The sequence below is a fragment of the Colossoma macropomum genome, unplaced genomic scaffold (assembly GCF_904425465.1).
Source record: "Colossoma macropomum unplaced genomic scaffold, Colossoma_macropomum, whole genome shotgun sequence".
In the NCBI taxonomy this organism is placed as follows: Eukaryota; Metazoa; Chordata; class Actinopteri; order Characiformes; family Serrasalmidae; genus Colossoma; species Colossoma macropomum.
In genome coordinates, this window is record NW_023494800.1 from 11,979,743 (window position 1) to 12,007,235 (window position 27,493).

General features: G+C 38.9%; 2 protein-coding genes across 2 annotated transcripts; one reads left to right on the plus strand and one right to left on the minus strand.

Annotated features, from left to right (window-relative positions):
• Nucleotides 1–559: 559 nt before the first annotated feature.
• Nucleotides 560–7,888, minus strand: slc31a2 (solute carrier family 31 member 2). The gene is made up of 4 exons (XM_036587932.1): nt 7,513–7,888; nt 4,803–4,869; nt 3,322–3,586; nt 560–1,594 (listed from the first exon to the last, which is right to left on the minus strand). Exons 1-4 carry the CDS (start codon nt 7,513–7,515, stop codon nt 1,417–1,419), a joined length of 513 nt encoding a protein of 170 aa, XP_036443825.1. The 5' UTR covers nt 7,516–7,888; the 3' UTR covers nt 560–1,416.
• Nucleotides 7,889–9,062: 1,174 nt separating this feature from the next.
• Nucleotides 9,063–25,270, plus strand: si:ch211-282j22.3 (ER degradation-enhancing alpha-mannosidase-like protein 3). The gene is made up of 20 exons (XM_036587566.1): nt 9,063–9,958; nt 12,262–12,307; nt 12,452–12,552; nt 13,499–13,538; nt 14,310–14,422; nt 14,584–14,737; nt 16,182–16,316; nt 16,478–16,583; nt 16,778–16,875; nt 17,152–17,277; nt 17,935–18,018; nt 18,157–18,240; nt 18,379–18,503; nt 18,790–18,955; nt 19,162–19,316; nt 19,861–19,981; nt 20,121–20,297; nt 20,463–20,628; nt 20,950–21,141; nt 22,120–25,270. Exons 1-20 carry the CDS (start codon nt 9,816–9,818, stop codon nt 22,347–22,349), a joined length of 2,562 nt encoding a protein of 853 aa, XP_036443459.1. The 5' UTR covers nt 9,063–9,815; the 3' UTR covers nt 22,350–25,270.
• Nucleotides 25,271–27,493: the final 2,223 nt, after the last annotated feature.

Sequence of the window (27,493 nt, forward strand, 5' to 3'; positions counted from 1 at the left end):
AGAGAAAAGTGTGCATGTGTCTGGAGACGTTAATAACAAAATGCCTGAGCCCAATACTTCTGGAAACCGGTCAGTACTACCTTAAAGGGCCCATATCATACCTTGTTTGTGTTTATTTCTTTCTTTGAGGTCTGCTTGTAACATTTGTGTGGGTTTATGTACCAAAAAGTCATAGTTCACTCTCAATCCTTTAGAATTAATCAAGCTGTTACTCTACCTTTAAGACTGTTACGTTAATGACTTCTGTTCTGAGTGGCTGTCCTGCATTGTATCTCACTCAAAAAGCAGTCTGGGCGGAAACACTCCTTATAACTTCAGTGTATATGGGCTGTAGGCTGAATAAGAGAATATATGTAACTGCGTTAGTTTTTGCGACATCACAAAAAAACATAATTCACAACGGAAGCTTAGTTTCTATAAACAGTATGTTTAAAAAGTTTATGTATTACATTAAGCCCTATTTCAGTTCTGTAATTTCAGCTTCGGTAGGTTTGGTTTTTTTTGGTTTCTTTTTTTTACAATTTAGTAGCAGTGAAGTAAACAGTAAACAAACAAAAAATATTAGCCAAACCATTTTATTAAAATTAAAAATAAAAAAATAGTAGAGACTGGTCAAGAGTCATTTACAGAAAAGTTGTTAAAACCGTTTGTCAGTAGTGGATAAGAAGGTCATTTTTTATCTTTAAAGGATTCTCTTTCCTGCACACTCCTGTACCATAAACGTATTGCTGGTGAACATTAGCTAAGGCCACATGATTTCAGAGCGTCTATTCCCTACTGTTAGTTCCAGTACAGAAAATGTGACTCATACGAGCATTACGTCCATCACAAGTTTGAAACTGCTGTCATCTGCATGCACCCACTCTGACCAAAACCAACAAATAGAGAAGCAGCTGCTTTAATGTAAAACACATTAACAGGGCTGAATAGTTCAAGTGTAAACTGTTTGGACAGCAGATCAGGTGTCCAAGGCCTGACGACATGTATTCAAGATAACCACTAATCATACAGTTCAACTGACATGGCACACAATGTTCATGTAGTCACTAATTGCCTGGTTTAAATGAGAGCAAGTTAAAACCTTTATTCTAAACACTGTTGTAGGACATGAGTTGACAGTGTTCCCACGTTGGCTCTGCTACCAACCTCCCACCATTTCATGTGATTGTTAAAACAGAACACATTTTTCTTTAAAAACACAAACGGATTCATCTCTGTATTGACAAACCCCAGCACTGTTAAAAACACCCCACCTTTGAACATGCAATGGTAAAACAGTACCTGTTCTACTCTGGCACTGAAGTCGAAGACCGGCAGGCCTACACTGAAAGACGACATTTTAGTTCACCGCTCTGGAATAAAACAATTAAAACAAACTTGAAGACACTACCATTTCATGTCTTGCTTTCATATCGCTCAGGTTTGTCGCTTCACATGACTCAGAAGAGGAAAAGCAAAGAAGTAGCCCAACAGAGATCCCACGATGACCCCGAGAAAGATCCAGATGTTGTAGGACATGACGCACAGCATTAGCATGTAGCCCAGTACCACTTGTACGATGTGCAGGCCTGTCTGAAGGCTGTGAAGAAGCCAGCTGGGGTAAAGAGAGACAAGGATATGTTCAAATTACTGGAATCAACCAGAGTATGACAAGACTAGTAGCCTATTATTACCATTAGCCTACTATTACTAGGGTTGCATGATATGGACCATAATGCAATTATGGGTATTTCCGCAACTATGGACACTTCTGGCTGTCCAAACTTTTAGAAAATGGAGCTCAACAAGAATTAATTGTATGTATCAGAGTCTGTAATGCAATTAATGAGCCATACAAAATTGCATATCATTTTTATAATTTTGCAGCTCGACATCATGGTAAAAACATTTTCATTGTTTTTGAGTGTAAACTGAAAACAGCATGGCCTGTTACATTAACTTTAGCAGATAACTTATATGGATCATTTTGCTTAACTGATTTACAGTCAGAGCTGAAAACACATTTTGGCCTTTAACTGCCTTGGACTTTAGACTTAAACCCTTTTGCTTTGAGCGACCCTACACTGTTAGAAATAAAGGTTCTGTGCAGGTACATTTTTCATTCATCAAGGTACAAACAATGTAAATGTACCCTCAAAGGTACAACAGTGGTTTTAAGGTCCAATTGTGTACCTAAATAAGTTTTTCCCGGGTGAAAAGTATGTATTTGTACCTTTTCATAACCTAAAGTTTTAAAACAGAACAATAAAATAAAAAGCCTGGAGACGAGACGGGGTGTGTGGAGTCAATACATACTTTGAAAACATAATGTCAATGGATTATGGTACAATTACATTCCCTGACTAAAGGTACTGAGATGTACCCTTGAGGGTACCACCCCAGTGACAGTTTTGTACCTTTATTTCTGAGAGTGTATGTCTTACTCATGTTTATTTTATAAAATAAAAAAAGAAATGACTGAACATTCTGAATATTTCTGTGGCGACAATTTAAGCTAATTTTGGACTCTAAATGGGATCTAACAGGCCATGAGGGACAGGGATGCAGGCTCACTTCACATCTTGTTTTAAGTGTAATTCAAAATATATTACTTATAAGCTGCACAGCAAAGACATTCAGAAGATACTGAATATGAAAACATACTTTGCTTTACGTGACTCCTAGATAAGGTTCCTCACATTTTTGTGTTCTTTAGCTAACTTATGTTTCCAGTGAAAGCTGGTCTGTTTAGCTGTGCAAAAGATCATTTGATCAGTGTTTGGTAAGAACATATAATTGTGGGACAGATATTTATAAAAACAAAGCATAAGCGATGGATTAACCACATTTATTTACATGTATTTTAATGTTTATACAATGCAGTTTCGATGCAGTTTGTTTTTGAGTGTGTAATATTATAATTCAGTAGCTTTGTTTTATACATTAATACGTGAGGCATTAATCAAACTGGTATTTTGACTCATAATATGCTTCATAATTTACATTAACTCATAACATTTAGCAAACATTCTGTGTGTGAAAATGTGCTGCGATACTAACAAAGTATTTCCATACTTCATGCTAAAAATGTGAAATGTGTGATGTGCTTTCTCATACATTTAAAACATTTTGATATAACTTGGTTAGACTGGCCTGCATTATTATGACCTAAAATACTGACAACTGTTGGACTATGTGAACCCTTTGATCAATAGAAACTCATCTCACCCAAGGCTGTCCAGGATGATCACAGCACAATATAAAACTTTGTATTAACAGTCTTTAATAAGTCAAACAAAGCCATTAACAAACCCCTTTATTCATGCAGGTTGAATTACATACCTGTTTATGGTGGGAGTGATGACAGCAGTGGTGGCTGTATTCTCAGTAGGAGTCAGAGAGATCTCTGAGGGGCTGTTAGTTAGTGTGGGACTGTTTTCTGGATGTTCCAACTCTGGGGAGAAACACGGGGGAGACGTGGAGATGGCTGTAGGGGTGGAAGGGGCTGGGGGATGCGTGGACTGCTGTGCCAGAGTGTTCTTCCACACCTTCAGGAGCTCATAGATTACTGTGAGCAGCAGAACCACAAAGACTGACAATACCATCCCTGTGGGCAGAGGTTGTGTTGTCAATAGGGTACAAAGTTATAAAATGTTCGAACATGAAGTTGCTAAACTATAGACAAGCACTGTTACTCTGAACCAAAGAATGATATAAACTAGAAACAGAATCCACAACATAAGATAGAGGCTTCTAGCAGTTCCTGTGACTGAAGAAGGTGCTCGTCGAAGACACTTGCGATGTGGTCAGTGGTTAAATTTTTTGTTGATAGGCTTCATATACAGCACAGCAGGTGTGCATTGGTCTTTGATGTGCCAGGACTGTAGCACCAACTGTATGATAAAATGACCAAATCGAAACAGCCAAAAGAGGAAGTTTGCTCATGCCCCTAGTATTATATCTGGCAGGAGAGCGAAACTCAACCAGTGTGAGGTTCTCACACCGGTTGATCGCAGTGAACTTTCGCAGGGTTAAGGTTATGAGGGAGCGGTTTCTCTTGTGGTTAAATGCTTAGTCGGCACTCATTCAACTGTGGAAACTGGCCAGGTTCCTTTTCCACAAGGCTGCTTTTAAAGTAAAAGCTATTGGAACAACAGGAAAAGTCCACTGTCCCCTTGTGCCCTGTTTTTGTAAATCCCAAATATGACAGGAATATTTTACAGCAGGACTCTTTATGAGGCTACAATTTCTTTTTCCTCCAACCCCTTAAAAACTGGAACAATGTAAAAATTAATAAAGTCTTTTTCACAGAAGCCAAAAAACACAATTTCCACAGGTTTTGGAGGAGGTCTCTCATTTTTTCTTCACTGATGAAATATATTTCAATGGAAATGTTTTCACAACAGGGGGTTCTCCCCTCCTCTTTGCTCACTAGCAGTCACATTTCACATACGAAGAGACCAGGTTAATTTGATTACAGAGTAACAGGGAAAATGTTTCTTTTGATTATACTAGTTAAAAATATCAATGTATATATTCGAGGTGGAACAGCAACTAGGAGGTCTGCAGAAGAAGGAAAGGATTATTTGTAATATTTTATACTGTAACACAGGCCATGCTGTCAAACTGCAAATTTGAACTAAATATATTGGGGAGCCTTTAAGGCTTCATTGAACTGCAGCTCCAGTAGATTCACTCAAAGCAAATCACATTATATGAACTTAATCACTGAAATAATAAAAGTTAAAGGGGACAAAAATGGATCCGCAATACAGAACATATCTGCTGGCTAATCCTGGATATTATTCGGGATTTTGGTGTACCTCCTGGCTCGTGCACACTCCAGAAGTCAAACAGCAACGTGACATTGCTGGATCCTTCGAAATACATCTGAAAGCAGAGAGAAGAGAGAGGGAGGTAATTACAACAAGACCCTGTTAACTTTCTTAACCTGTATGATACGTACAACCTAAAACCAATCACATGATCACTTCTTGAAGGTCTTTGTGTTTGTATGGGTATATCAGGCATTTGAGTATGCTTCTGTTTGATGCCCAGGAGAAAACTGTTATCAATAATTCCATCATTCTACTGTTTTAATTCTGATAACATATTAAGTGCTAGACTGATTAAAACCAGTCCTAAAGTGCTGCGACTTCAACACTTAAACGCTTAGTTTCCTGTTCGAGTTTTCCCGTTCCACCTTAAATGGTGCAGCAACTACGTTCTGACGAACACAAGCCTTAAATCAGCTTCCTGTTTGAATTTTTCCATTCTACCTTAAATGGTGCAGCAGCAACATTCTAGCGGACACAAAGCTGAAGTCAGGTTTTTTGTTGGAATTTTCTTGTTCCACCTTAAATGGTGCAGCAGTTACATTCTGGCGGACACGAAGCTGAAGTCAGGTTCTTTGTTGGAATTTTCCCGTTCCACCTTAAATGGTGCAGCAATAACATTCTGTCGAACACGAAGCTAAACAGAGGCTGCACCTTTCCCGCGATTGGGCGTGGTTTCAGCGCCGCCGGCGGTCACGCCCCTAGCGTTTAAGAGCGGTTTTTACTAATTTGAAAACAAAATTTATATACTTGGCAATTTTTTTATCACTCAAGTTACAGCATGCCTACTGAGAGGCCTATAGGAAAAGTACTACAAGGGATCGTGATAAAATAGATATCTGAGAGCAGAAAAGAAAAGAAATGCACAAAAGAAGGGGAAAAAAGATTAAATGGCAGCAAAATAAAAGAATCTGGAAGGTGTAAGTAACAGACGTGTAATGACACATTTGATATGATTTTTAATTCTGAGGTCAAGATTCAATTCGATTTTCAATTCAATTCAACTTTATTTTAACATCTTTATGCCAAGTAGCCTGACTGTGTTCTGTGTACAGTAAAACAAAACACTGTTTACTGCTTAGGCAATAAATGCAGAACATGTGCATGAACAGAAGGTCAGAAGGTAGGCAGAAAATAAAGTGCAAACTACAGTTGAGTGGAAAATATGTATTCTTTGACCTACTTACAGCTTAGGTATTTTATAGTGTATAATTAATTTAATATTTTGTGTGTGTTGACTCTACTGAGCTCTCATTGATCCTGAAGATTTGTGACCTGATGATTAACCAATATTTTAAGAAAATAAATCCTAAATTCTCAAATGGACTTAAAAGACAAAAAAACTCTCTGTCAGATCTGCACTGTGCGGGCACTACAGACCACATGGTGACTGACAGTGGAAAAGCTGTTGAAACATAAACAAGCCCACGACAGCAGGCTTTTCCCCCAACATTGAAAGCTTTTTATGGAAGAATTCAGACTTTAATTCTATTTGAGATATTACGGGGGTAAAGTTACGGTCAACTGGGAGTGACTATGGTAAGGGTGTTGGTAAGTGTTCGTGGCCAACACAACTAGGATTTGGCCAAGCATACAAACACCAGTAGCATTTACTAAAGTATATGTAAAAAGTATAAAGTAAACTATAGTACTATAACCAAGCGTCTATGAGTGGTGACAAATCAATTAAGCTACGGTAGCCTTTGTAGAAGAAAATACTTAATTTCATAAGGCACTGAAGACATCTTTTTATTAAAGCTGAGCATTACAGTTATGTTGCCACTGGTGAAGAGTTTTTCTAAAATGCTAGCTATCTATTCTGCTCAGTGGTAGTCGGTGAGGCACTAAAGAGATTCTGGTCAGTGTGGCAAAAGGACAGTCAATAAAAAATACGCCCTAATACTCTCTGCTTGGTACGAGGGAGCATTTCATGCCCAGCATATTCCAATATAGTCCCACCCAACTTGAATTCAACAGAGGAAACACAGAAATGAAAAACTTTCTCAATCGACATGACAAATGTTCTTTATTTGACAGGTCTTTCATGCAGGACCCTATAACTAAAATCATAAAAAGATTAACAAAAAATTCCCTGCTAACTGAAATACGTGCTGGTTTGGTGCTGGTTTAGCTGATCACCCAGAATAGTCATGCTGATCAACCAGCATACCTGTATCCAAAACTCAACGTATGTTAGCTATACTGGTATATTAAAAATGAAAAGATGTACTTTAACCCACACTGCAGTTCAATGCATCTGCCACTATAGAAATTCAGCATGATAAGCTATCAGAGCCTTTCTGAGCTACTGTTTGCCTTCCGTGAGGAATAAAGCTTTATCTTCTATTTGCTTTTCAAAATACATTTCATTTCATCTCTTGCTACACTTTAACTACACATTCTGACTGTGCAGCATGCAGAAAACTATCAAATTTGGGGGCACAGAAAGCATATGAAATCTTGAAAATGTTGAAAATGAATATACGTTACCACATAAACGTCTTTGATCTGTCAGTTTTTGACTGATAAATATGACTGGGGCAAATTTCACACCCGTGGACAACAGACTGAAAAAGGATCCTCCTGTATGCTGATGACGGTACAACTGCAGAAGCAGCCAGGCTGTCATTCACAAAATACAGCTAGATAACTAAAAGGCTCAAACTGCAAATAAACGCATAGAGTTATAATGACTTACCATGAACGACTTAAGCGGCAGCTCTTCCTGAATCTAGGTTTCCGCTGTGTAGAGCAAATACGTGTATTATATTGCATAAAATCTAGTATTAGTTAAAATCTACCAAGCTAAGAACCGTACTTCTCCCACATTTTCTTCTGTGGCAACTTAACCAGCTGAGAACTAGGCGGACAAAACAAAACGTGCCGTTACATCATGACGTAGCTGTTCATGAGAGTGTCTCGGGCTGCTGGGAGTTGTAGTCTTTCAGTGTGACCTGCCCAAAGATAAAATAATCCATCTGTAAATGCGCTAGAAAAAAGCTCTGCGTTCATCAGAATGAAAAACTGAACGCAGCGCGCTCGTATTACGAGACGGATTCCCTGCACAGTCCAAAACAGGAGCCAGGCAATTTAAAGTCATGTGCGAGGACATGTGATTCACTCACTGGTCAGTCACGCCGTCGGTTTATTCACTTAGAAACGGTGAAAATAACAAAACACATAAATAATACATACAATGGAATATACAGTGTAAACAATAAAATACACTAACCAGACGCGCAAGAGTGTGTAGTTTGTGTTGGTTTGTATGTTTTTATTGAACGTTGTGCGTGTCTGTCTGTCTGTCTGTCTGTCTGTATGTCTGTCTGTCTGTCTGTCTGTTTCTACTTATCCGAGCTAAGCACAACAGCCCATGAGTCATTCTCACGAAAAAGCCTCTTCCCATAAAGAGTGTCATAATCATTATGCAGGAAAACAATATTTATATAACGTATAGGTCTCTCTGCGGTACAACACCGTGGCTTCGTGGACACAGTATGTGTGCTTGACTGGCCTGCCTGCAGTCCTGTTGAAAATGTGTGGTGCATCAACTGCAACAATTAGTATCCTGAGTTAAAACGTGTAATTAAAAGGGAATTTGATGTCTGTCCCAACTTATATACATATTTATATATCATGCATAATACAAATTATATATTCAATGAAATAATGATATATATATATATATATATATATATATATATATATATATATATATATGTGTGTGTGTGTGTGTGTGTGTGTGTGTGTGTGTTTGTGTGTGTACACGGTGTGAAAAACATTTGCACATTTGTCTTCAAATGATAATAATTCACTTAAATTTAAACATATTACAAAAAAAAATAAATCAATTACATATTTCAGGTCCACTTTTAATTATTTAAACATTAATATAGTTAAGGCACAACTGCTTACATATTTAATAAAAACCCCAGTGGATAGCCCCACAAGCATACAAACTTGTGTCTGTAAGTATGTGCGTGGTGGACAGAAAACTGAATGTCTGACTGACTACATCCCAAATGGCTCCTTACTCCCTACATAGTGCACTATGTGAGTTTTGGCCTCTACACACAAATAGCGCACTGCATGTCCTGTGGGGAACTGTGCTCACATGGCTGAATCCTGCGTGGCCCCTTGTTAGACATATTACGCACTGTTTGTGTGCAGGAGTGGTTATTATTATACTAACGTTACTACGTAGGGAGTAGGGAGCCATTTGAGAGTCGGCCTGTCTGCGTGCTCGTTCCCGCCCCTTCGCTCTTAATGATGGCGTCACTTTGAGGTCCGCCGACAGAGTTAGTTAGCTAGCTAGCTGTTAGTTGTGTACTGTAAAGCTTTCCCGACGGGCTCCAAGTCGCTGGGCGAGATTATCTCACGCGTTACTTCCCAGAAAATGTTTGTGTAAACGAAGCTGAGATGGAGTCACTCTCGAATTCGATGCGGTCGAGAAGAACACACCGCGACATTTATCCGGCGAACTTCAAATCCGGCCATTTTAGCTGTTAGCTATGAATGTCCATGTAGGTAAGCTGGTTGTTAGGTTAGCAGGCTAGCAGCCAAGCTAATTGCTGGTCAGTTGTACAGTTATACGTTAATCCGTCGGCACTGACAGTCTGTTAGACGAAAATATTTATTCGTATGATTCTGCTTTCTGGAGCACTTGTAATTCTCAAAAAGTGTCGTTCTAGCAGCTCACAGTTGTCCAGATAGCTGGCCAGGTAGAAATTAGCTAACGTTACATTATTTACTTTACCCGTGGCTGCCAGGTTTCTGACCAGCTACACTGCCTTTGCTTTGAATCTTTAAATGATCGGCTGAGTTGGGAGACTGGCGGAGGCTGGTACTTGGTCTAATAGTACTTAGTCAGGAGTTTACTTCACATAACAGTGAGTTTAGAGCAGAAAGTCATTGAAAACGCTGCCCCCTGGACGACTGTCTGCTGATATCTGAAGGATAGGTTAGTAAAGAGTTGCAGGCAATCCAAGGGTGTAAGCTTTAATGGGGAACAGAGTCGTGAGAGGTTCACAGAGCTTTAGGGCTTTTGTCATGCTGCTGGCAGCTGTATTCTTTAGTGGCCTTTTGTGTGCCGTTGTTGTTCAAGATGGTCAAGCCATGTCTGCTGAAGAAAAGGCCCAAGTCAGGTAAGTTTCTTTAAGCTTGCCATTTTTTGCCTGTATTTCACCATCCCAGATTGACCTGTAGAGTTGTTGAGACCGTTCGAAACAGAATGTTTGTAACATGGTTTTGCTCATTTCATGACTCATAACAGACTCATTAAGACAAATGCTGGCAACAAGTTAGGGTTAGTTTAGGGTAATGGTCAGACATGACTGCATCCTCATGCCTGCTTAACGCAAGCATAGTTAGGCCTGTTGAACTGGCCTGTGTTCCAGGTCTGTGTGACCTGAGCTTTCGGAGGTTGAATCAATGATGCCCCACTAATCCTTATCTTAGACTGCTACGGGGGGTTGCACTGATAACTGAAAGCAATAAATAAATAAAAAATACTTAAGCGTGTGGTTACTTGTCTTTGTGTTGAAATCCATGACTGAACAGATACCTGCAGTTAGATTTTCTGACTGTAGATGTCTGTTCAGTCATGGATTTCAACAAAAAAAGGAGTGGTTAGAGCTTCTAACTGGTTAGATGAGAATGCTCTATCAAAGATAAAAAAATCCTGTCTCCCAAGACCAATACAGCATAGTCTCTTGGAAAGGAGTATCCAAAAAAAGAATAGTGTTTAGATGTGAGGCCGCACTGTCCTTAGGAATCATCATGAGCTGAAATGGCCCTCAGTATGTATATGTGGTTGGTAAATCAAATTCTGAAAGGTTAGGCATGATGATTCACAGATAGGATCAGAAAGATAATTTCACTTCATTAATCCCCGAAGGTAAATTTGGCTTAGGTAGGGTAAGAAAACCTGTAGATTGAATATGTGGAAGATATCTAATATGACTGGCAGTCTGAAGGCTGAAACCAGTAATCTGTTGTGGCTGTAATAACAAAAATAATTCCATGTTCTCACCTGAGGACTTTGGACTGTGCGCTGTAATTTCTGTTGGGTTGGTGGATTTAATTATGTGCTGTCAGAAGATGAGCTAAAATAGAGATTACTGCCTTCCAGGTAAGGACAAATTCCTTAGTCAGGATTTTGGCTAATGTTTCTGTTCTGTTCTCTTCAGTGGGTCTTAAATTTGCCGTAATTTATCTGAGCCAAACAAGTCTGTGTAGTATGTAATTGGAGCTCTGTATAATCAGGACATTTTTAATGCTTAAAATGTATTGAAAATCTAATTTACCTTAGCTTCTGAATCTAAAATTGTCGAACCTGAAAAAAATGTATTGTTGCAGCCCTGCTTGTGACACATTTCCTTATAATTTCCACAAATGCTAAACCACAAGCAGCTGTCCACATCCACTGAAACAATACGCAGGCAGCCTGACTACAGTGCAGCGCTTGTTCAAGTCCTTGCTTCTGATTTGTTGTGACGTAAGATTAGGGCTGAACGATTTGGGGAAAATATCTGATTGTGATTTTTCCAGCTAATATTGTGGCCTTATTTTTTTGGCCAATAAAACCATAATATGCACCTCTTCTGGCTTGAGGCTCGACCTCTGAATGTAGTGTGCCAGTGATCATGGTTGTGATGTCACAACACATGGAGATTTGGTTGCCTCTGATTGGTCTAACTTATGTACAGGCAGTGCACAAGCTCTGTGTTATTAGGTTTAATTTCCCAACTTAAAAACTTAAGACAACATTTTTGATAATGTGCACACTTAAAAAAGATGGTTCATCAAGGGTTCTTTAGTAAAAACAATGGTTCTATATAGAACCATGGGCGCTTGACTTTGTAACAATGGCAGAACCCTTTTTGGTGCTATAATGAACCACATACAACACATTCTCCTTCAATCTGGAGAACCATTTCACCATGCAGAGAACCATTTAATCATGCAGTGGTTCTTGGAGTGTTCATGATCCTATAAAGAACTATTGTCTTTACTAAAGAACCGTTTTTTTTTTTACGAACCTTGAAGAACCATCTTTTTTTAAGGGTGTAGGCTATTATTTAAAAAGAAAAATTGCAGCTCTTGCGCTTTGAAAATTGCACTCAAATTGCACTTAAATTGCGCTTTTGATATAAAAACGATTAATCTTTCAGCCCAAGTTTTCATTTCCTTGTCATCAATGCACTTGCGATCAGCTTGCTTTTAATCACATACAGCACTCTTTTTGCAGTGAGAGTGAGAGACTGCTATGAAATGAATCTCAGACTTATTTTCTGCCACATTGTGAATTGCTGAGTTGTTTATTCAGATGCAGTTGTCATTTACTGTGGAGACCTCTTATGTGTCCTTCTTTTATTTAAGCTGGTGTATTAACCTGCTTTATGAAGCATGTTTGTCTTTAAACTCATTGATTTGTTTTGTGTTTTAGGGAACAAATTCTGGAGATGTTTGATCATGCTTATGGCAGTTACATGGTAAGTAACTGTGGTGACAGTAACTTTTGTCATTCAGCTGATAAGGGCCTCACCTCTCTCATGTGACTTGTAGTTTTTAGTGTTTTTTTTCTAGCCTGTTGCCTTGCTGATTCTGGGTGTTTCATTTCTGTTCTTCTGCTCCAGAAATATGCATACCCAGCAGATGAGCTGATGCCACTGAGCTGCAGAGGGAGAGTTCGAGGATTGGAGCCCAATCGTGGTGACATCGATGATTCTCTGGGAAAGTGAGTCCTTTTCTTCCCTCTACATGACACACCCCCCTTATTTATAGTGCGAAATGGATCATATAGTGCTATCAGATCAGCTTTCTAAGCACTAGGGCTGGGTGATATGGCTGCAAGAGTGTGTCTGTATTTAAAGAATGCTGGCCCACTTAAAAATAGTTAGGCACTGAGCTTCTAAGTGCCGAAGATGTTTAAGGTCTTTATTGTCAGTTTGTTTTAATCTTGATGATGCCAGGACTTCAAGAGGGCATACTTGTTCTTTGTTAACTGGATGTAGTGATGGGCAGCATGTGGAACATTAAATAAAATGTAAAAAATCATTCTAGTCATTGTTTGGATAGTGTTATTAGAACTTGGTACCACTGTTTTGCTGGTGCATTGTGTCTGTTCCAATTCCAGCTTCAGGAAAACAAAATATTGTGGCATATTCATCCAAAGTGTGCTGTCCTCATGATATCTCAGTCTACTGAATTCACTGTGTCACTGGAGTTTTAGGATTTTGCCATGTGCTGTGATAGTTATTTGAAAGCTTAAATGTGTTTCTTCATATCGTATTACTGTTGGTCAGCATTTATTGATTAGGTAGCTTTTTAATGTCAGTGTCAGGTCTGTCACAATCCAGAAATTTTAGCTCTCAGTCAATTGGCATGTAAATAATTGTTATTAACAATTTAATTGTCTTTTTTTGTTCATTGTTTGTGACTATGAAAGTACAAGCTTGAAGTGGCCAGATTGGCTATATTGCCTCCCAGCTGTTCATCCTAAGTAGCTACCAGTTAACAACATAAACCGCTCAAGCTCAAATAAACAAACATCATTCACTGCTGCCCTCTAAAGCTATTATAGCACCAGTCAGAAGTTAGAACTTCTGTTCTTTTCATGAAACCCTGTGAAATTGGTTATTGATAAGAAAATCTAATTGTCTGCACATATATGTTCCTTTCAGATTTTCTCTGACATTGATTGACACCTTAGATACACTAGTGGTGAGTATTCATTGCAACAAAGGCCACCTTACTAACCTTTTTGTTGGAGCTGCAAAAGTACCTCTCAGTTTTTCCTGAGTTACTTCAGCTTGAACAGTGACATATACAACCCCCATCCAGCTTGTTATTACTGCACAGTTCTAAAGCCAGCATCCGTGATGGTTTGAGGGTGCATTAGTGCACCAGCCATGGGTGACTTGCACATCTGTGAAGTCCGGGTGCTGCATTGGCCTGCCTGCAATACAGACCTGTCACCTATTGAAAACATTTGGCATTATGAAACTAAAAATATGACAAAGAAGACCCCATGCAGCTGAAATTCTATATCAAGCAAGAATGGGAAAACATTTCACTGTCAAAACTACAGCAATTGATCTTTTCATTTTTCAAATGCTTGGTGTTGTTAAAAGAAATGGTGATGCAATACAGCAGTATACATGCCCCCGTTCCAACTTTTTTTGATTTGTATTTGTACTATTTTCAGTTGGTTATAAGGTTTACATGGTTTGTATATCATTGCATTATATTTTTATTTACATTTGTCAGAGTGTCCCAACATTTTGGAAACAGGTCTCTAAATAAAAACAGAATGCAATGATGTGCAAATCATTTAAACCGTATATTTAATAGTACAAATAGTAAACACAGCATATCAAATGTGGAAACAGACATTTTTATTGTTTTTTTTCGAAGAAAAAAAAATCTGGAAATGGGCTTGTGTGTCATTTTTGTTTGCTATTTACAGTGTGCTTTATTTTGTTTGTTGCACAGCTGCTAAACAGACTGGAGGACTTTGAAGAGGCTGTGAAAAAGACTGTTAGAGATGTAAGACTGGACAATGATGTGGTGGTGTCTGTCTTTGAGACCAACATCCGTGTTCTGGGGTATGACTGAATCTGCATCACATCTGCTAACAAAGAAGCTTATATGGTTACAGTATTTCTAAGCACATTCTGCAATTGATATACTTGTAGTTTATGAAAATGTAAGTTAATGCAGTGAAAGTGTCCATTAAAGGTAAGGTTTTGTTATGCTGTTTCTTTAGTGGCCTTTTAGGGGCACATGTGATGGCTGATCTGCTGAAGCAGCGGGGAGAGAGGATGCAGTGGTACAGGGATGAGCTGCTCCATATGGCCAAAGACCTGGGCTACCGCCTACTGCCTGCCTTTAATACCACTAGTGGCCTTCCTTATCCAAGGGTACTTGATTCATGTCTACAGTATTTCTTAAAGGGTCCAAATCATGGAAAAACATAATTTCCTCACTTTTTGGAGATGAAAGACCTTACTGTAGCATGTAAATATAGGTGAAATTTCAAAATGTATCATTCACTCCCCAGTCCTTACAGTCCAGAGATGGGAGGGAACAAAGCTGTTTTTTTTTTTCCTGATGTCACAAAAACAATTGCATTCAAATATATCCGTCTTTTCAGCCTACAGCATGTTGGCTCTGCCTATTCACGCCAAAGTTATAAAGAGCGTTTCAACCCGAACTGCTTATTGAATCAAGCATGATGCAGAACAAACAGTCCAAACAACAGTTATTTACATATGTCAGTCTTAAAGGCACAGTAAAAAAAAAAACTGTTGAATTTTAAGCGATAAAAAGAGATTGAAAAATAGTCATGTTAAATTTTGAATTATGACTGTTTTCGGTACAATATAACACAAATGTAATAAGTTAACCTCAGGGGAAAAGATAAAATACCAAAAAGAAATTTAGGATGAGGGCAACAGATTGACATACACTCAGCAAGCACTTTATTCGGTACCTCTACTTTTGTATCTGCACTCATTGTCCATTTTATCAGCTCCACCTATTATATTGGGGTATTTTGTAGTTCTGCAGTTACAGACTGTAGTTCATCTGTTACTCTGCATACTTTGTTAGTCCCCTTTCACCCTGTTCATCAGTGGTCACGACCCCCACGGGACCACCACAGCACTGCAGTGCAACTGACTTGGTGGTGGCATGTTAGTGTGTGTTGTGCTGGTACAAGTGGATCAGACACAGCAGTGCTGTTGGAACTTTTAAACACTGTCCACTCACCGTCCACTCTGTTAGCCTTGTTGGCACACTCTAGCCTTGTTGGTCCCTCTTGTAGATGTAAAATTAGAGACAGTAACTCTTCTGTTGCTGCACAGTTTGTGTTGGTCATCTTGTAGTCCTTCATCAGTGGTCACAGGACGCTGCCCGAAGGACGCTGTTGGCTGGATATTTTTGGTTAGTGGACTATTCTCAGTCCAGTAGTAACACTGAGGTATTTAAAAACTCTAACAGTACTGCTGTTTCTGATCCATTTGTACCAACTCAACACACACTAACACACTATCATGTAAGTGTTGCTGCAGTGCTGAGAATGATCCACCACCCAAATAATACCTGCGCCTGTGGTGGTCCTGTGGGGGCCCTGACTATTGAAGAACAGTGTGAAAGGGGGCTTACAAAGTATGCAGAAAAACAGATGGGCTAAAATCTATAATTGTAGAATTATGAAGTTCACCAATATGGTAAGCTGAGCTTATAAAATGCACAAAGAGTGTAAATACAAAGAGGTGTTCATAATAAAGTGCTCGGTGAGTGCATGTCAACAGAGTTGTTTGTGTCTTATGTTTGTTATTCAATTTGATGTCTCCATTGTAGGTAAATCTGCGCTATGGGGTTGTGAACCCTCTCTCACGCACAGGCACTGAGACAGACACCTGCACAGCCTGTGCTGGGACCATGATCCTGGAGTTTGCGGCACTCAGCCGACTGTCTGGGGAGTCAGTGTTTGAGGTGATGATCTTAGAGACTCTCTTTTATTATTATGGGCATACTCCATTTAGTTAATGCAGACCAGTACTGCTAAGTAAATTGTAATCATAAAGTATGTATTATTCATTGGTACAAAGCCACTGGTATAACTGTTTTCTCTCTCTCTCTCTCTCTCTCTACAGGATCATGCTCGGAAAGCTCTGGATGTTCTCTGGGAGAAGAGACAGAGAGGAAGTGATCTTATGGGCACTGTCATCAACATTCATAATGGAGATTGGGTCCGCAGGGGTGAGGCTGCACACATGCATATCTGCAATGTTTGACTGTCATAGGGGTGTCAGACGGCAGCTTTGGCAAGCCACGTTTTTATTATTATGTTATTATGTTATTAAATAGCAAAAGAACATCACCACCAGGGCTTTGTGTTTTCCCTGCTTTCGCACTCATGATCTATTACACACTTTACCATTTCCCCTCTGTAGATAGTGGTGTCGGTGCTGGAATAGACTCCTATTATGAATACTTGATGAAGGCATATATTCTGCTGGGAGACAATGTGTACCTCGAAAGGTTTAATACTGTAAGTATCCCATCTCTTCTAAAACAGCATTTCCAAAAAATTGGGAAGCTGTTTCAAAGCGTAAATAAAAACAGAATGCAATAATGTGCAAATCATTTAAACTATATATTGAATTGACAGTAGTACAAAGAAAAGATATGAAATGTCGAAAATGAAACGTTATATTGTTTTTTGAAAAATATACCCATTATTACATGCCAGTGACATCCATGTATTATTTTGCATGATTTGAGTGCCACAGCTAAAATCCAGTGTATGACTTTTTGTGTTTAATAGCACTACAGTGCCATTATGAAGTATATCAGCCAGCCACCTTTGTTGCTCAGTGTGCATATGCACAACCCCACAGTGAATGTGCGCAGCTGGATGGACTCACTGCTGGCCTTCTTCCCTGGGCTGCAGGTCAGATTTTCATCCTTATTACAAATACACTCTGGGACAAAAGTAGGCCAAGGTTCTATGACTGCAGCAGAGTATCAGAGAAAGGCTTACTTCCCACCATTGATCATTTCCAGATGATATATCAAAAGTAATTTTTCAGTGAGATAATACTCTTGCCCACAGCTAAGCTTACCTAAAGATGACTAGAGAGAAGATCCATTTAGCTGATGTTTTGATCTGGTCATAGCCCCGGTTTTAAACCCCATTGAGAAAAAATGGTCTTAGATTAACTCAACTAAAGTTAGCTGACCAACTGTGGGAGCCTGTTAAGACTAAATGGAACAACATAGACTTCATGTTGGACCTCAGTGTTTAGAAAAATACTGGGGTAAAAAGGAAAAGCTGTTCTATTTTAACTTTTTTTGTGAACTTTGATTCATTGTTAAATTAAAAATACTTTAAAATTTCCTGCCCTTTTTTGCTATGCCTATTTATTTATTTGTTTGTTTGTTTATTTGTTTATTTGCCTCAGAGTCTTATGTTGCCTTTTGGAATTTCCTGAATATTTTTCATATAGAGAGATGATGGAAAAACATATTAACGAAACTGTGTAATTCAATATAAAGATATGCTATACGTTTTTTGTAATTTCCTATGTATTATTTAACATGCACACAGGTCTTAAGGGGAGATTTGAAGCCTGCCATAGAGACCCATGAGATGCTTTATCAAGTTACCAAGCAGCACAAGTTTCTTCCTGAGGTAACAGAATTAAAAAGTTCATTTAATGGTCAGGATGCATACATTTAATAGTAAACTACTGTAATGAAAGTCTTCTTCCAGAGCTCCATTATATGTCCATAAAATGACTCTGCTTTTGTTTTTTTTTTTGTCTGACAGGCTTTCACTACTGAGTTCAGGGTTCACTGGGGTCAACACCCTCTGCGACCAGAGTTTGCTGAGAGTACTTACTTTCTTTATAAAGTATGTAAAGCATGACACATATTGTATGGTTTTTATTGTAATCTAATTGTGTTGTACTGCCATACGAACATACCATTAATGCTACCATAAACATTAACAAACTGTGTGACTCAGTAAAGTTTTATCCCTCCATGTCAGGCTACAGGTGACCCGTACTACCTGAAGGTGGGACAGTCTATAGTGGAGAAGCTCAACACTCATACACGAGTTCCCTGTGGCTTCGCTGCAGTGCAGGATGTAAGGACGGGCGCACATGAGGACAGGTGAGGAGCTATCAGTAGAAGAGCAGCTGTAACAGTGGCTCTGTCTTAACTGGGCCACATTGGCCAGCTATTTTTGAGTTTAACACAGCAAAAGGGTAGATTTTGATAAATCAAGTCATTACAAAAGAAAGAGAAGACCAGTTAAAACAGAGAAAAAGTACAAGATTGATGCATGCTCTGTATTCTGCATGCTTTTTTATCCAATAATAAACTGAGCTCTATTTCTGTGTGTGCCAGTGCATAAGTTGGATTCAGCTTTTCCTTTACAACTGTTTTGTATTTCCAGGATGGACTCCTTCTTCCTGGCTGAAATGTTTAAGTACCTCTACCTGCTCTTTTCTGAAAAGAGTCACTTGCCTTTTGATATTGATGACTTTATCTTCACCACTGAGGCCCACCTCCTCCCAGTCTCTCTGTCTACTGCACAGCCTCCTTGTGAAGGCAACAACACAGTAAGACCCTAGCATAGCCCTGCCCTGCGGTACTATTTAGACTGTACTCTGCAGCCTTCAAAATGCTGCTGTTGGACCATTAGATGATACACTTTCACCAAAAACATACCACTCATTGGAGTCTAAATCTTTAGTAAGTTCATAATTAATTCAGTTCTTGTACATTTTGGTTTCTTGAAGTAATGTTTGAAATGTGGTATTTTTAGGACCCATACAGTACTCAAGTGGAGGACCTGTTCACACATTCCTGCCCCAGTGCTCAGACCCTGTTCCCCAACAACCCCTCCTTTGCCAAGACCATCAGGGACAGTTATAAATACCTCACTGGGGTGGGCAGAGCACCCCACACCTCTCCTGTCAGGTACCTTTTATTTCATTTAAACATAAAACTTGTGTTGGTTCTAATCTATGCATTTAGACAAACATTCTTTTTTTAATATTCATGTTTCTGTTCACCATCATATGAACTTCTTTGTTTTGTCCATTCCATTGCAATCTGGGTTGGACCACAAGCATATATGGTCATAAATCTACCCTGTTTACTAACGTTATGATTCTTTGTAGAAATTACAAACACAAAGAAAATGCAGGTATCAGCAGAATCATGTCTTGGATACAATTACACAACCAGCCAATGTGTGCAAATACTTTTTTGCCAGTTTTATGCATGGATTGTTACAGGAATCGAGAATAATGTTTCTTAGCTGCAGGGACTGCTACTTGAAACAGTCACATAGCAGAGGCTTGTCTAGACATGCACATCCCATGAAATTATGTCAGTTGTCATTGAAATTAGGCTGAAATGTGACTTTTGTCAATATCAGTGTTGTCTTATGCAGTGTTAAAACAAGTCATTAAATCACTTGGTTGCTTAAGAACTGCATCCTTTGTATTCATCTCCACAGGGGAATTGAGCTGCCTCTTCATGATACTGGTATGGAACCAGTGGAGTTCCTGAAGAGCATGGGCATCACTCTTACTCCTCTTACTGACATGGCAGCAGCCAGCAGCGCTTCAAGGACCCAGGTGAATTCACTTTTATTGCTCTTGAGTACTCATCTGCTGTTTTCTTTTCGCAGTAACCTCTTCAGTCATAGTGGAAGCAACGAACCTCAAAGTCTTCTCTTTCCTTTATTCACACATCCACTCCTTTCTGTTTGTGAAGGATTCTCAAAAAGGTGTGTATAGAGTGAAGCTGGTGGCTGAGGTCAGACACACACCTGAAGAAGAGGAGGTGGTGCCACATATTGTGCAGCTCATCTCTCCCCCATTTTTGGGTAGAACAGTACTAACAGCTGGTCCAGCCAAATTTGGAATGGATCTAACAAAGCAGGAGCATGGGGTGAGCAATATCAGGAATTTCATACCCTTAAAGGATTGTTATACAGATAGAAATTTTGTGTTCAATTTCAGCTAAATGCTAATGTTTGGGGATGAATAAATACCATATTCTCTTAATCCTGGTCCCTGTCATGTCTGTCTCTCTGCTCCTCTCACTCTCTCTCAGGTGAAGGGTAGTATAGTGAAGAGTGTTCCATACACAGCGTGTGGGCACATAGAGAACCCAATAGAGCTGCAGGGACGCATAGCACTGGCCCTGAGAGGAGACTGCATGTTTGCTGCCAAAGCCCGAAGACTACAGGAGGCAGGGGCCATTGGAGTCATTTTCATAGGTCAGTTACTCACATGATCAAGTGGTCAATTATATACCTTTATGAAAACATGGGTAGGGGAATTCCTGTGTCCTCACACTCTTCCTGGAACCACTGAGCTTTGAGTTAGTTTTGCTTGGTTTCACTCCAGCGTTTTCCTTGTTAGCTTGTCAATATTACTCTTCTGGGTTTTACTCTGGTTATATATTTTTTAACATTTGTTTTTAGAACCTGTAAGAAATCTTACAAAGCTTGTGTAAAGCAGGACATTGACTGATTATTGCTAAATACATTAAATCCATCTACCTAAAATCCTGAGATTTTGCTTTTTTGCTGTACCAGACCAGCGAGAGGACAGCAGCAGTGCTGAGACGCCCCTGTTCCAGATGGTGGGAGATGGGGAGTCTACAGATGACATCACAGTGCCGCTAGTCTTTCTGTTCAGCAGAGAAGGAGCTATTTTGACTGCCGCGCTACATGAGCACCAAAATGTGGATGTCCTACTGCTGCCAAAAGAGAGACAGCTTGGAAAGGGTACTGGCCATTTTTAGTTTAAAAGCATCCATTGTAGCAGTCCAAAAAATGTCTCTTCTTTCTTTTCTTTCTTTTTCCCTTCCTTGTTTCTTTTTTCTTTCTTTTTTTCTTTTTTCTTTCTTTCTTTTCTTTCTTTTCTTTCTATTTTTGTGTATTTATGTATTTATTTATGTATTTATTTATACGGTCAATCACTTATTCACTCAATTCAGGCACAGAGCCCATTAATGTTCCATATCAACAGAACTGTATATTTTACATGCATATTTTCAAATATTCTTTTGCCAGATTAGTTATTTAAGGGTGTATTTGTACTTTGCTGCTTTGGTTCAATTTAAAACAAACCCTGGTGCAGTTGCTCTGTTAGTATGGTTAGTTACAGCAAGATAACAGTGCCCTGGTGCTGGCCAAAGAAGTAGACCTAGACCCCCTGAGCAGGTCTTTCCTTCACTTTCATACAAGGTCTGGTCAGTTATTTTTTTTTGATGTATGACCGCAATATGGAACATAGATGTCAAAATTAAACGAAAGACTGCATGAACTGTTGTTGCTCTCTGCAGACCATCTACGTGGAAAAAAAAAGTTGCTGATGCTATTTCAACACGTCCATGCGTTCTATCACGTTTACAAATGCTCTGGATCGGCACTTGTAGAACTGATAGTTTTAGTTTTAAAATGAGGCTGAGGCATGTGCAAAGCCATTTCAAATAGTCAATATACACACAGTTGGTTCAGTATCAGTGTAAAGGCTAAAAAAGAACAAACCAAAGGGAACCAAAGTATGATCACATTAAAACACATTGACTAAATGCTGTACTCAACAGTAAAAGTGTACATGTAGCAGAATACATGGCACAGAGTACATAGTTTCAACAGAAAGCCAGTTTTGTGTTATAATTCATCAAGCCTAAATTCACTTTGCTGATCCGGCTGATATTGCCTTCATGCTTCCACATTTATGTTTTTCTTCTTGTGCAGAAAAAACAGAAAAGCTGAACATTAAGTTCCGGCTGGCCAAGGAGGGTGAGCTAGAGGACAGCGAAGCAGATAGCGCTACAATCCGACTGGTACTGGAGAGCGATGTGGAATCTGAGGCTGAAGGAGAGACGTCAGAGGTGGTGCCCCCATACACCTGCACTGCACCCACTGCAGCAGACCACCAGGAACCCTGCAGTTCGGAACAGAAAGACCCCAAGAGTACCCCTTGAAACTGGGCTCTATCTGGTACCTCGTCCCATTGACTGACATCAGGGCCGCTGCTGGCCTGTGGCTGATCCAGGATCAGAGAACACAGGCAGAATACAGCAAGAAATGTCCTCATTATGTCCTGCAGACGTGGGCTAGTCGAACGAGCTCTGTATATGCAGAGTCTCGCACAGATGGTTAAACATTTTCTCCCCTCTTATGCTAAAGGAAGGTGTTGTGTAGTTTGTAGTTACTGGGGCTGTGTACTGATGTATAGAGCGAGAAGGAGGGGTTCTCAAAGCTGTAGTCTTACTCCCTACTGCTTGGCCTTGTCTCATTTGTGCTGCAGTGGTTGGTTTTGGTTAATTTTGGTGGTTAACAGGAGCAAGAGCCTGTGTTAGATTGCAGTTAGCATAGTCTGGAGGAGCGCAATGGGCATCCTGGTACAGTAGAGCACACTCTCAGGCCACTTCATTCCATTGTTTATTATTGTTAATATTATGTTTGGTAATATTTTTTTTGCTTTATGCTGTCAGTAGGTAGAAAGGAGCAGAAAGACCTCTTTCTGCTGTCTGTGTTGTCAGAGGCAGCAAAATAGGAGGATGCGGTAATAGCAATGAGTCAGTTTTTTCAGTTATGTCCTCATTTTAAGTGGCCTGAAGTCTCTGGGTTGTCCTGAGACAGGTCACCTATGACCAAACCTGAACGCAGTATTGTATACATAGGGATCACAGTGATTATATGAGAAAGAACAGGCCAGTGTGATGGACTTTCACGTTTATGCCACATTTTTATCATGTACTGTAACATCAGGGAAATTAAAGTGCTAAGACTTGAACATGTGTGCATGTCCACATGCGTGCATATGTGTTTGTGATAATGCGTAAATCAGTAGGCATCTGTGAAAGGCTTCATTGTTTTTACACTACAGATCATTGCTTATGTCAACACTTAGTTTGTGTATGTGTGTGTATTTTTCATATACTGCCGATGCATTAGTCTCACTCATACAGGGTCAGTGGCGAAGGAGGCTTGTGACGATCAGATAATTGATGGTAGTCTTGAGATTGCAGCAGATTTCACTTTTTAGTTATTTATTTTTTTACTTAGTACTGTTTCATGTTTTCCTGTTTCTTACCCTCCTGTACAACTGTATCCGCACAGTACCCAGGTGTTGTCTGGAACATTTCAGTCTTTTGCATTGAAGCAGATCATGGAAATTAATTAGCGACTTTTAACCTCATATCTTTCCCGTTAAGCCCTAAGCGCACCGACCTTGCACTTTGGCACATAGACACTTTTCCAGCAGACCAACACAGCAAGTCTGCATGTGTGTGTTTGTGGCTTACAGCCTTTTTGTGGATTTCAATGCAGGGTAACATCACATTTACTGCTTAGCGAAACCTCTTGAAGCTTGGTTTCAGACCTTCTTTTTGTATCCCAGTGGAATCACTTACAAACAGAAAAGCTTATTGCCGTTTTTCCTCATAAGTCTTTCATCTTGTCTTTATGTTCCCCCCCATGAGAATCCTTAGCTTTAGTACATAACTTTGAATCTATAAATAATGAGGTGTAGTTTGCAGGGTTACAGCATAACCTGAGAAATATTGCAGTGTTAAGTGTACGTTTCTGGCACTTTTAACACTTGGGATCAACAGAGTTGCATCGTTGCCTTTTATTTATTTGTCATAAGCAGGAATAGCTGGCTGTTTTATTTTTCACCTGTTCTCAATGGGACGTCAACCTGTGTACCTCTAACAAGGGCTTGCTGATGACCATTTTACTACCCAGAGCAGATAAAACAGATATGATGGAGTTCTATTTATTTCTTAATATATTTTATGTATACTTGAGACAAAGTTTGCCATTTAAGGTTGTTGATTTTAAAGGTGAAGCACTGATGTGAAGTGCCAGCGTGATGTTCTAGAGCTGTAATGGAGAATGACATAGTGTCTAGGCTGATGGCTGAAGAAAGAAAGATCACAATTTGCCAATAAATCAAGTAATAACCCCATTCTTCTTGTGAACAGTGTTGTTCCTCATGTATGTTTCAGTAATACTTTCATCAAAAGTGATATTTTTACACATTTGATGTGTCATTTAATGATTGAGTCTAATTAGCTAGAAATTTGTGTTATTAGTTGTATAGTTTTGATTCAGTTGTACTGGAAGAACTTAAATCTCACTCTCCATTTCAAGTAATAAAAAATTCATGCCCAGAAATATAAAGAGTTTCATTTATAGTCTGCATTGAATCACTATAGTTTAAAAAAAAAAAGACAATTCTGATTCTTATTTGTCGCCTGACGATTCTGAATTTTGACTGCACAATATGACACTAATGGATTATTTGAGACCATTTGTTTTGGTTCTCAAGCAGGATGGTCCCTAGTTTATTCTCTATAGCTGAATTGTTCATTGTCATCCCATTTAAAGCACTGTAAGGATCCTACAATGCAATGGTGAAAAACCTACTTTCCTCTCTCAAACATTCATTAAACTGTTTCTTTTTTTTGCTTGTTTAGCTATTGTTTTCCTTGAACACTGTTCGTTCTAATTCTATAAAAGAGGTTCTGTTGCTCAGCTGGAGAGAGGATGGAGGAGGACCTATATACTTTTGTAAGTGCTTTCAAACTAAAACTTCATTAATAACTTTTAAGAGGAACAGTTTGTGAAGTGCTACAAATGCATATGGACCTGCTAATGCTAATGAAGAACTCTTCCACACAAATATATAAATCTTCACATCACGGTGAATTTTCAGATATTACAAAATATGCACTTTTATTGTAAATAGGTGAATATCTGAAAAATATGGGCATTATTTTGTCAGTGTTTCATTCAATGCATTCAAACCAAATCTAAAGACTTCATGGCCCATATGCAAAGGAAATGTATTAGATATATTTTTTTTAAATGTGTCAAGTGTAATATTTATTAAAAATATAAAAATGAACACTTTCATGTCTTTATGTATGTGCATACAATATATTTCTTTATATTTACACAAGTGCATACATTGGCATAAATTTAAATATTCAGAAATGGCACAGTTATAAATATTTCCACAATTATTTTAAAAATCACATTTATGGTACAATTATTTTTAACATGATTAAATATATGTACATACCTTTTCATTTTTGTTTTGTGTTCTTGTTTCTGTTTCGTTCATAATGTTTACTTTCTATACATGTTTATCAGATACTCAGACATTTTTCTCTCTCATTGTTTATGCACATAAACAGCCAAATCAGGGTTCTAGGCACAGAGAACAGATATTTTGCGGGCTTTTTACTCCCAACACTGGTCAGTAGAGGGCGCCTGTGACCCGAGCTCAGATCACCTGTGAGTCCAGCTGCCCCTCTCTCTCTCTCTCTCTCTCCTCAGCCCGGGCTAATCTAAACCCCTCTCCGCTCGACACACAGCACACACAAGTGGACCATTTCAACTCTCACCCCGTTTCCTGACTTTTTGATTTATTGTCCAGCTGCTCAAAATTCATCGTATATTAAAGATGATATCAATATTATACACATTAATGATAAAGAATGTTGCCTGCACACTGCAAAGAAACAAAAGACTGGAAAAATATTTCACGGCTAGTATTTCAAATGTGTTCTGTGTCTATGCCTAAACTAAATTACTGCCTTTGCCTCAAACTATATCACGTTGATTAGTCTCAAATAAACTTACTCATGTTGTTTCTGATTCTGTATGACATACTGTTACCCACAAACATGGACAAAAGTAGAGACAAAAATCAGGCTGTAAGATAGTGTCGCTACTGTTTTTAGCGATGTAACATGTATGGCCTATTTTTTTATACTGTCTTTATAGACTGATAAAAATACGGAGCCCCTGAAAGGACATGGGGGTAAAATTACAAGTTTTTCTCTTATGGGTAAAAAAACCCCTCCTGCCTGCAAAATGATTTGAGAATTTTCTCACATTGATTATCTGGAGATGATTATCTCAGGATGAAAAATGGACAATGGGCTTGCATAATATTGAGTGGAGAGCTGCCTGAATGGCGATTTGGTGCCATGTTAGGTTTTCCCTATGTATGTCGAGATAGTTTTGTTGGGATAATTATCTTGAGGCAATTATTTCAAGATAATTAATTTGAGGGGGAAAAATCAGGTCATTTCACAGGCAAAAGGCTCTTTTTACCCATTGTAGAAAAACCTATGTCACAACACGTCTTCTGTTACACGTGCAGCCTTTGAGAGATGAAGATGTAAATGGAGCAGCATAACCTCTTTTTTCCTTTGAATGAGCTTTTTAGCAGCTCAAGTCAACTTTGTCACCACTGTGTGCTTTTAAATTTCAGAAAGAATAATAATAAAAAGATGTAGATGCTGTAACGAGTGGTAGCGGATTAGTTTATGCCACTTCACATACTCACGTTCCCAGAGTGCACCTGTTCCACAGCATCCCGTATCTGTCCGCTCACCTGAGGATACGCCCACCTGAGCGGCGCTGCCTCTTAGACAAGCCACGCCCCCTTTCTCTAAGTCCTGTGACGCCGCCGGTGATGGAAAGTTCGATTCGGTGCACTGAACCGATTCTTTTCTCTGTCCATATTAATTAATCAAATAGCCGACACACCGAACACCTAACTCATGAACACATAACAGGAAAGAGAAAGACAGCTGCAGAAAGTAGCACATGCAGGTTACTCTTAATGTCACGTCTTTAATGTGGTACTTTATGATTTTATTTTTATTTTATGATGTAAGTTGAAATGATTTAGCTACAGTAGAGTTTTATTAAAATATTGTATATGTTCACACTTAAAAAAATGGTTCTTTAGTAAAGGCAATGGCTTTAGTTAAAATCATGAGCTCTATATAGAAACAGTTCATGATGAAATGGTTGTTAAGATTGATAGAGCATGTGTTGTATGTGGTTCCACATAGAATCCTTTTGTAAATGGTTCTATATACAACATATTCTCCACCTGAAGAACCATTTCACCATACAAAGAACCACTTAAGCAGAAAATTGTTCTATGTAGGCATTGCCTTTACTGAAAAAACACTGAACCATCTTTTTAAGTATGTGCATAAGTACATCCTCTGTTCTACGTATGATGTATTTAATTGCACGCAGCACCCATTGCAACTGTGCCACTCTTTGCAGTGTAAACACACTGGTGAATAAT

Excerpts from the sequence above, each read along its gene's own strand:
- slc31a2 (XM_036587932.1), bottom strand. Across the intron at positions 3,587-4,802 it reads GAGTGTGCACGAGCCAGGAG|GGATGGTATTGTCAGTCTTT; the intron begins GTACACCAAAAT and ends CTCTGCCCACAG. Across the intron at positions 1,595-3,321 it reads ATCACTCCCACCATAAACAG|CTGGCTTCTTCACAGCCTTC; the intron begins GTATGTAATTCA and ends TCTTTACCCCAG.
- si:ch211-282j22.3 (XM_036587566.1), top strand. The coding sequence starts at position 9,816 with ATGGGGAACAGAGTCGTGAGAGGTTCACAGAGCTTTAGGGCTTTTGTC. Across the intron at positions 18,504-18,789 it reads ACGGGCGCACATGAGGACAG|GATGGACTCCTTCTTCCTGG; the intron begins GTGAGGAGCTAT and ends TTGTATTTCCAG. Across the intron at positions 19,317-19,860 it reads CCCCACACCTCTCCTGTCAG|GGGAATTGAGCTGCCTCTTC; the intron begins GTACCTTTTATT and ends TCATCTCCACAG.